The 10,850-nt window shown below is 40.8% G+C and overlaps 2 protein-coding genes across 2 annotated transcripts in view; both read left to right on the forward strand.

Moving 5' to 3' along the window:
- lmbrd1 (LMBR1 domain containing 1) overlaps positions 1-4,527 on the forward strand; it is a 189,337-nt gene extending 184,810 nt beyond the window's left edge. Inside the window, exons 16-17 of the mRNA XM_071394464.1 lie at positions 2,193-2,284; positions 3,033-4,527. Coding sequence (XP_071250565.1) covers positions 2,193-2,284; positions 3,033-3,143 — 203 coding nt within the window. The 3' untranslated portion in view covers positions 3,144-4,527. The remainder of the gene's footprint in view (positions 1-2,192; positions 2,285-3,032) is intronic.
- Positions 4,528-6,404: 1,877 nt separating this feature from the next.
- LOC139569872 (mucin-2-like) lies at positions 6,405-9,779 on the forward strand. The gene is made up of 2 exons (XM_071391193.1): positions 6,405-6,418; positions 8,279-9,779. Exons 1-2 carry the CDS (start codon positions 6,405-6,407, stop codon positions 9,777-9,779), a joined length of 1,515 nt encoding a protein of 504 aa, XP_071247294.1.
- The last annotated feature ends 1,071 nt before the right edge of the window (positions 9,780-10,850 follow it).

Below are 10,850 nucleotides of genomic sequence, written 5' to 3' on the forward strand. Positions count from 1 at the left end.
GCTACTCTTCCTGGGGTTTATTATGGATCCCCATTAGTTCCTGCCAAGGCAGCAGCTACTCTTCCTGGGGTTTATTATGGATCCCCATTAGTTCCTGCCAAGGCAGCAGCTACTCTTCCTGGGGTTTATTATGGATCCCCATTAGTTCCTGCCAAGGCAGCAGCTACTCTTCCTGGGGTTCAAACACATTACGGCACGTACACAACATATAAAACAAAAGATAAAACAGTACATCATATGACATTATTACACCACTACATATCTACAATGCACAATGTTTAATACCAACATACAACAATATTACAATGTATGTGTGTGTCTGTACTTTTGTGTGTGTTTCTTCACAGTCCCTGCTGTTCCATAAGGTGATTCTACTGCTTGCATCAGTTACCTGATGTGGAATAGAGTTCCATGTAGTCATGGCTCTATGCAGTACTGTGCACCTCCCATAGTCTATTCTGGACTTGGGGACTGTGAATAATTCTCTGGTGGCATGTCTTGTGGGGTATGAATGGGTGTCTGAGCTGTGTGCTCGTTGTTTAGACAGACACCTTGATACATTCAACTTGTCAACACTTCTCACAAAAACAAGTAGTGATAAAGTCAATCTCTCCTCCACTTTGAGCCAGGAGAGATTGACATGCATATTATTAATGTTAGCTCTCCGTGTACTTTTAAGTGCCAGCCGTGCTGCCCTGTTCTGAGCCAACTGCAATTTCTCTAAGTCCCTCTTTGTGGCACCTGACCACACTGCAAGTGATTGCTTTGTCACACTTAATCGTACACACACTGCCAGTCTGTGTTTCTTATGGACTTTCCTTGACAGTTGAAACCTTCCAACTCACCCTGTTGTTTCTTACAACGTTTCTTCAACATGGAAAACAAAACCTACAAGTGAATAACTCCGTGTTCCCATTTCATGGAATACATTGCTACATACTGTAGTGAGGAACTCTCATTTTAAGTAAACTCATAACTAGAATAATAACATTGACTAAAAGCAAAGATATTAAAATATAATAATGGCCTGAAGATGTTCCACCCCGCCCCCCCCGAAATCATTTTACAGGGTCCAATCACACTGCTTCATCTTAACCTCCCAGTGACACTTGATGTAAACTTAATTTACTCAAACCTGTTCCATCTGCCTCGCCTTGGAAGGAGAATATCGCCCGTGGACACAGTGTAGTTAGTTAGTTGTTACTTTGCCAGTTCTCCAACCCCTCACACACTGACTCATACATAAGAAGGTAGTCTAATATAAATGCATTAGGATGCAGGATTCACACCAAGTTCTGCTGTTTATCTCCCTTCCCTGCTTTTGGAGTTATAATGTCCAACACCTTTCTGACTCATAAGAAGGTACTAAAAGCATTAGTATGCTAAATACATGCATTTCTGTTCTTTGGTTTAAGCACTCAGCTTTACTTACATTCCATTAACTGTTGCATTGTATGATGGTAGTCTAAAATACATGCAGTAGGATGCTAGATTCTTATTTTCCTATTTCCTTGCTTTTGGTGTTACTTTGCTTTCTAAAAGCATACGAAGGTACTCTGAAACCTACAACCATTACGATATCAATCTCAATGACAACCATTAGGATGTTCATTTCTGTTCTGACTGGTCTTTTTACTGCGTTTGGTTGATAATGGCTCCTACTTACATCCCATTAACTGTTGCATTAACATCATGGATCAAACAGATGCTGCAGGGCCTGTAATTAATGTCGGAGGCGTCTCTTGGGGCTACCTTGTAATGGTGGCAGTGTTGGGTCACTACTAGTTAGTACAATGCCGTTAATTGCTCCCAGAATAAGATCCTTTAACATTTTAAAGACATAATGGCTGGATTTATACAGGCAAGCCAATTCTGATTGTTTTCCCAAAAGACTTGATCTGATTGGTCAAAAGACCAATTATTGGAAAAAAGATCAGAATTGGGCTGCCCGTGTAAACGCAGCCATAGTGACTTCAGTGAACTCCTAAGGCTGGCCATGTTGTGCTGTTGAAACATACAAATATACATATGTTTGTTTTTGTGTCATTTAATATACATTTGTTGTTCCAAACACACAACACTTGAAGTCTAAACTAAGTTTAGAGAACTAAGATTATCTCTTGATGTCGAACTAATGCAGTGTTAGCAAATACTCAATTATGTTCTATTTTTTTGTCTTCTCACTTTTTCAGACGAATGCACAGTGACGAGATCGTACCTTTTCCTCCACAAGTTCTGGTTCTTCAGTACCATCTACTACTTTGGTAACTGGGTGTTTATCGGGGTATGTGTTGGAAACTCAAAGATTTGATTGACAATGTTCTTGCAAAAATATCAACGATGGTATAACTATAAGTGCAATTTATAGTGTAAAGGTAGATCAGATTTACTGAGTACTGCGGAGTCTGCTAGAATAACAGCTGCAATTCATTGATTGATTGATTACATTTTTTGTACATTAAAGATGACCCCCATACTAGCGTCCTACTTAAACCGTGTACTCATTTACCTAAACTGCATACTCATTTACTTAAACTGCATACTCATTTACTTAATCTGCTCACTCATTTACTTAATCTGCGTACTCATTTACTTAATCTGCGTACTCATTTACTTAATCTGCGTACTCATTTACTTAATCTGCTCACTCATTTACTTAATCTGCGTACTCATTTACTTAAACTGCGTACTCATTTACTTAAACTGCGTACTCATTTACTTAATCTGCGTACTCATTTACTTAAACTGCATACTCATTTCGGCGTTTGATCTAGTAGAATTCACCTGTCTTTCCTGACTCACGTGTTTGACGACAGCTGATAATCAGATAAATTGACCTGCTGTACCAAAATGAACGAATGGTTGGAGTATATGCAATCACATATTAGATGAAGCACTCAGAATACTATTTTCTAAATTTCACTTACTATAAAACTTTATTTTTTCACATACTATTTTTATAGTACGCTAGTATGGGTATTGGGAGATGGCCCATGCCTTATTTCCATACGTTCCATGTTTTCCACCTGTAGGTTTTCCTCATCGGCCTGTTGGTGTCATGTTGTAAGGGGAAGAAATCAGTGATCGAAGGAGAGGTGGAGGCAGACGACTCTGACATGAGTGAAGACGAATACGTCCACTGACAAGACCACAGCCTGCCAGACCTGGGTTCAAATACTATTTGAAGTCTTTTAAATACTTTTGAGCATTTGCTTAAGTCTGCCTGGGAGTGCCGGGTGGGCGGGGTTTGCATGTTCTGGACTTTTCTATGGGTTCACCTGCAAAAGGCAAGCTTAATCAAATACAATTTAAGTATTTGAAATTATTTTAAACAGTGTGCTCTAATGAATATGACCCAGGTCTGCTACCTGCATGGACCAGGAGACATTTAAACCGGATTGGTTTCTGTCACAACTGGTTTGCTGTAACATAAGAATTTGACATTTGGATTGTTCATACAATGCAGTAAAACATGAATTTGAACTTTTGTTTTCTGGTTTCAGCTTGAGATCGGTTCATATTACACACCGTTGTGTTGATACTGAGTTATTATAACAGGAGAGAGTGATTGTGAGGTTGCTTTTTTCTATTAGGGCAACTTTTTGTTTTTTGTTCAGTCAGGTGTCTTTTTTCAAAGCAGTATGTAAACCCTGATTGCATCCCAAATGGCACCCTATTTCATATATAGTGCACTTCTTTTGACCAAAGCCCTATTGGACCCTGGTCAAAAGTAGTGCACTATATAAGGAATAGTGTACCATTTTGAGATGCAACCCTCTTTGTATTACTATGGGTATGTGCCTGTTGTTTAAAATGTCATCTCCACCAATTCCATGTGTTTATGTTTCCAAAAATAAAGATTTAGTGTTGCAAAATTCTGGTATCTTTTCCAAAATGAGAGGATTCTGAATTTCCTGCTTATTTCCCTCACTATTCAGGGAATCTTCAAATGGGGAATAAAAAGACATTTAAAAAAAACAGGTAATTTGGGGAAAGTTACCAACATTTTGCAACCCTAAGAAAGATCCTTGTCTGATAACCAAACGGTGGGTTATTAAACGACCTTCAACCTGTGATACTGGATGTTTAGGATCCTGAGAAGAGAAGATGTTGTCGGGGAAACATATTCCAGGCTTACTTTGTTTCTTGTTTTAACTCAGCACATTTTTGTTGTCATGTACATTTCTGTAATATATGGCTGGATAAATGTTTATTTAAGCCTTTAACAGATTTATTATTTTTAAGATTACTAACTTAGCACATTCAGCATGTTAACTTACAGCAACAAATATGGACATGTATTTGATACCATATTGATAATGCACATTTCTGAGTTAAAATCTATATTCTCTTATCGTTGATTTTGGTCGTGTTTGGTTGGGCTTAACTTGACTGACTGTTATTGCGTTGATGGATTGATTCGCTGTAAAGTTATCTTAACATGAACTGAGCATAATATCACTTGACTACTGATCACCATGTCAATTTACTTTATGAATTTGGAATAAAATATGAATTCTGAATTGATTATTGCTGTATTTACGTTGTTAATCTATCACTTTCTAACGTTAATTCAGGGATTGCTTTGGACCTTCAACTTGGGGTTGGCAATGCCATTTGTTTTTCAAGGACTAGACATTAGTGATATTTATTGTGTCCTCTTTAAAAGTGTTGATAATAAAGAGGCTGGCCCATCTTATTTTGTGTACCATGCACTTTTCATCACTGCACTAGATACCAGTGCATTGATTTAATCTGTCACAGTTGTCATTATTAGCCTACAAGATGGCATGTAGCTGGCTTCAGTACAGTATATATAAAAAACAGTGCTAACTCATCGCAGGCTGTAGTTTTTATTTACCTTCTAGTCATCACCACAGTGATGCTTAATCAATGGCTTCTAGTACTAATGCCAGTACACAGATATAAAATATGAAGGATCAGCATAGTGGTGATCCCTGGGGCTACATACTATAGATAAAAGACTGGTGTTAAGATGTTAACTCTCCACTATCTCCTGTACACAGTGGTGATCCCTGGGGCTACATACTATAGATAAAAGACTGGTGTTAAGATGTTAACTTTCCACTATCTCTGAGAAGAAATAACAAGCGCTATGGATGTGTTTACACAGGCAGCCCAATTCTGATCTTTTGCCCATTTTTTGGCTAAACATCTGATTGATTGTTCAAAAGACCAATGTTGTGGCAAAAGATGAGACTTGGGCTTCCTGTGTTAACACAGCCAATGTAGAACTCTCTAGCTTTACCTAGTATCACCTTGGAGGAAATAAGTACTGTTCCTACAGTAATAACTCTTCTTTTATGGTCTTTATTATTGTGTGCTTCTGTTGAGTTCTGGAACAATGAGCCGATTCCTTCCACAGGCTTTCTTTGATAGGTTTTTCATAAGACACTGAAGGTCATCTTTCATTTGAGATAGGGGGTCAAAGGTGGGACAGAAATACCGACAAGGGGAAACAATATAAGGCTCGAATCAAATCACAGTTTATTGGTTCATACACATATATTTTCAGATGTTATTTATTGCTGGTGAAATGCTTATATTTCTAGCTCCAACAGTGCAGTAATACTAACAATAGAAAACAATACACACATACAAATGTACATTCAGGTTTCTGTTTCAGAACAGACTTAGAAAGTGACTTAATATTTCAATATTCTGCACAGGTCACGTTTGTTTATGCTTGTTTGTCCAGTTTTCTATTCTATGGTTGTGGTCCTTTGGGATGGACAGAGACTGAAGAATACCTTTCTCACTATGAGACACACTCAAAGTCCATCTTCTACAACAGACATCCTGACCACAGGGACCTTTAGGCTATGCTCAGAAATTTTTTCTTCGTGGTTTGTACAGACCCCAGAGCTTACAGTACTCACAAACAGGCTGGCTGAGGTCACTACACTTAAAAATAGGTCCATTTGTGTTGTTCCTTTGAGAGACCAGCATGGGGTTAGTGGTTCCCCCAGTTAAATCAACTCGACAACTTTGACATGTTGCCTTTCACTGTATAACATCCTTATTGTTTGATGAACTGATGAATGAAAGGATTGCTAGTATTCTACACAGTAATCTCTAACTTCACTGAGCTGAAAAAAAGATAGACTGTTACTACATGTACTGTGGATGGATGAACAGATAATCTTTCATAACGTTGCTGGAGGCCTATTGGTTTCACATTAACTTACATGACATTGTCCATCTTGGATTTTTGGGTCAGCTTTTCCCCCCATTTTTCAATAGCCAATTGTGTTGTAAGGCTCTTGTATATCACATGAAACGAAACATAAAGCTACAAGCATTTTGGCCTTAACGGCTGAGTCTGTTACAAAATGTTGTACATTTATAGGTTGCCATGGTACATTCTCAATTGCTCTGACAAGATGTACCCTACACGGTATCTAAACGTCTTCCAGTTTCAATCATTATTTTGAAAGTTTTCTTAACCTACCAGAAAGAGTACACAATGTATATTATACTGTGTTAGTGATGTCTTGTTGGGAGATGTATGGTACATGATGTATATTATACTGTGTTAGTGATGTCTTGTTGGGAGATGTATGGTACATGATGTATATTATACTGTGTTAGTGAAGTCTTGTTGGGAGATGTAAGTCGGTTAGGACATCTACTTTGTGCGTGACACAAGTAATTTTTCCAACAATTGTTTACAGGCAGATTATTTCACTTATAATTCACTGTATCACAATTCCAGTGGGTCAGAAGTTAACATACACGAAGGTGACTGTGCCTTTAAACAGCTTTGAAAATTCCAGAAAATTATGTCATGGCTTTAGAAGCTTCTGATAGGCTAATTTACATAATTTGAGTCAGTTGGAGGCGTACCTGTGGATGTATTTCAAGGTCTACCTTCAAACTCAGTGCCTCTTTGCTTGACATCATGAGAAATCAAAAGAAATCAGCCAAGACCTCAGAAAGAAAATTGTAGATCTCCACAAGTCTGGTTCATCCTTGGGAGCAATTTCCAAATACCTGAAGGTACCACATTCATCTGTACAAACAATAGTACGCAAGTATAAACACCATGGGACCACGCAGCAGTCATACCGCTCAGGAAGGGGATGTGTTCTGCCTCCTAGAGATGAACGTACTTTGGTGCAAAAAGTGCAAATCAATCCCAGAACAACAGCAAAGGACCTTGTGAAGATGCTGGAGGAAACAGGTACAAAAGTATCTCTATCCACAGTAAAATGAGTCCTATATCGACATAACCTGAAAGGCCGCTCAGCAAGGAAGAAGCCACTGCTCCAAAACCACCATAAACAAGCCAGACTAAGGTTTGCAACTACACATGGGGACAAAGATCGTACTTTTAGGAGAAATGTCCTCTGGTCTGATGAAACAAATATAGAACTGTTTGGCCATAATGACCATCGTTATGTTTAGAGGAAAAAGGGGGAGGCTTGCAAGCCGAAGAACACCATCCTAACCGTGAAGCACGGGGGTGGCAGCATCATGTTGTTGTGGTGCTTTGCTGCAGGAGGGACTGGTGCACTTCACAAAATAGATGTCATCATGAGGTAGGAAAAGGATGTGGATATATTGAAGCAACATCTCAAGACATTAGTCAGGAAGTTAAAGCTTGGTCACAAATGGGTCTTCCAAATGGACAATGACCCCAAGCATACTTCCAAAGTTGTGGCAAAATGGCTTCAGGACAACAAAGTCAATGTATTGAAGTGGCCATCACAAAACCCTGACCTCAAGCCTATAGAAAATTTGTGGGCAGAACTGAAAAGGCGTGTGCGAGCAAGGAGGCCTACAAACCTGACTCAGGTACACCAGCTCTGTCAGGAGGAATGGGTCAAAATTCACCCAAATTATTGTGGGAAGCTTGTGGAAGGCAACCCGAAACGTTTGACCCAAGTTAAACAATTTAAAGGCAATGCTACCAAATACTAATTGAGTGTATGTAAACTTCTGACCCACTGGGAATGTGATGAAAGAAATAAAAGCTGAAATAATGAATTCTCTCTGCTATTATTCTGACATTTCACGTTCTTAAAATAAAGTGGTGATCCTAACTGACCTAAGACAGGGCTGTTTTACTAGGATTAAATGTCAGGAATTGTGAAAACTGAGTTTAAATGTATTTGTCTAAGGTGAATGTAAACTTCCGACTTCAACTGTAAACATACAGTACAAATAGTCTCCGTATATACAGTACCAGTCAAAAGTTTGGACACATCTACTAATTCCAGGGTTTTTGTTTATTTTACTATTTTCTACATTGTAGAATAATATCTGGCACCAGTCCCTCCACTGAGACCACTACAGACAGCACTAACAGATCTGGCACCAGTCCCTCCACTGAGACCACTACAGACAGCACTAACAGATCTGGCACCAGTCCCTCCACTGAGACCCCTACAGACAGCACTAACAGATCTGGTACCAGTCCCTCCACTGAGAATCCTACAGACAGCACTAACATATCTGGCACCAGTCCCTCCACTGAGACCCCTACAGACAGCACTAACAGATCTGGTACCAGTCCCTCCACTGAGAATCCTACAGACAGCACTAACATATCTGGCACCAGTCCCTCCACTGAGACCACTACAGACAGCACTAACATATCTGGCACCAGTCCCGGCACCAGTCCCTCCACTGAGACCACTACAGACAGCACTAACAGATCTGGTACCAGTCCCTCCACTGAGAATCCTACAGACAGCACTAACATATCTGGCACCAGTCCCTCCACTGAGAATCCTACAGACAGCACTAACATATCTGGCACCAGTCTCTCCACTGAGACCACTACAGACAGCACTAACAGATCTGGCACCAGTCCCTCCACTGAGACCACTACAGACAGCACTAACAGATCTGGCACCAGTCCCTCCACTGAGACCCCTACAGACAGCACTAACAGATCTGGTACCAGTCCCTCCACTGAGAATCCTACAGACAGCACTAACAGATCTGGTACCAGTCCCTCCACTGAGAATCCTACAGACAGCACTAACATATCTGGCACCAGTCCCTCCACTGAGACCACTACAGACAGCACTAACATATCTGGCACCAGTCCCGGCACCAGTCCCTCCACTGAGACCACTACAGACAGCACTAACAGATCTGGTACCAGTCCCTCCACTGAGAATCCTACAGACAGCACTAACATATCTGGCACCAGTCCCTCCACTGAGAATCCTACAGACAGCACTAACATATCTGGCACCAGTCTCTCCACTGAGACTCCTACAGACAGCACTAACAGATCTGGCACCAGTCTCTCCACTGAGACCCCTACAGACAGCACTAACATATCTGGCACCAGTCCCGGCACCAGTCCCTCCACTGAGACCCCTACAGACAGCACTAACAGATCTGGTACCAGTCCCTCCACTGAGAATCCTACAGACAGCACTAACATATCTGGCACCAGTCCCGGCACCAGTCCCTCCACTGAGACCACTACAGACAGCACTAAAAGATCTGGCACCAGTCCCTCCACTGAGACTCCTACAGACAGCACTAACATATCTGGCACCAGTCCCTCCACTGAGACCACTACAGACAGCACTAACAGATCTGGCACCAGTCCCTCCACTGAGACCCCTACAGACAGCACTAACAGATCTGGCACCAGTCCCTGCACTGAGACCACTACAGACAGCACTAACATATCTGGTACCAGTCCCTCCACTGTGACCCCTACAGACAGCACTAACAGATCTGGCACCAGTCCCTCCACTGACACCCCTAGCTGTCTGATGACAGACCTCTAGTTCACACTACGTTTCCACTGTGTTACTCTAGCCTTTAGCAGGCCTCTGGAGAGCTGAACACTGACAACGAGAGGGGAATTCAGGCAAGGCAGGGCAGGAGTAGTGTGGTTATGTTGATGCTGTGTTTTACAGCCCCTGGTTAACCTCTCTGCCCTTTAGAACCGCTGGGATCTGACACAGTCTACCACAGTCAGTTCCCCAATGAAGACTATTTGGCCCTGTCAACAAGCCTGTCAACATGCCACAGCTACATTTCCCAGAGCTAGAGAGTTGTGCATACTGTATACTGAAGTCAATATGGTACAGCTACATTTTCCCAGAGCTAGAGAGTTGTACATACTGTATACTGAAGTCAATATGCCACAGCTACATTTCCCAGAGCTAGAGAGTTGTACATACTGTATACTGAAGTCAATATGCCACAGCTACATTTCCCAGAGCTAGAGAGTTGTACATACTGTATACTGAAGTCAATATGGTACAGCTACATTTCCCAGAGCTAGAGAGTTGTACATACTGTATACTGAAGTCAATATGGTACAGCTACATTTTCCCAGAGTTAGAGAGTTGTACATACTGTATACTGAAGTCAATATGGTACAGCTACATTTCCCAGAGCTAGAGAGTTGTACATACTGTATACTGAAGTCAATATGGTACAGCTACATTTCCCAGAGCTAGAGAGTTTTACATACTGTATACTGAAGTCAATATGGTACAGCTACATTTTCCCAGAGCTAGAGAGTTGTACATACTGTATACTGAAGTCGATATGCCACAGCTACATTTCCCAGAGCTAGATAGTTGTACATACTGTATACTGAAGTCAATATGGCACAGCTACATTTACCCAGAGCTAGATAGTTGTACATACTGTATACTGAAGTCAATATGCCACAGCTACATTTACCCAGAGCTAGATAGTTGTACATACTGTATACTGAAGTCAATATGGCACAGCTACATTTACCCAGAGCTAGATAGTTGTACATACTGTATACTGAAGTCAATATGGCACAGCTACATTTACCCAGAGCTAGATAGTTGTACATACTGTATACTGAAGTCAAT

Source organism: Salvelinus alpinus, chromosome 3, assembly GCF_045679555.1.
Source record: "Salvelinus alpinus chromosome 3, SLU_Salpinus.1, whole genome shotgun sequence".
In the NCBI taxonomy this organism is placed as follows: domain Eukaryota; kingdom Metazoa; phylum Chordata; class Actinopteri; order Salmoniformes; family Salmonidae; genus Salvelinus; species Salvelinus alpinus.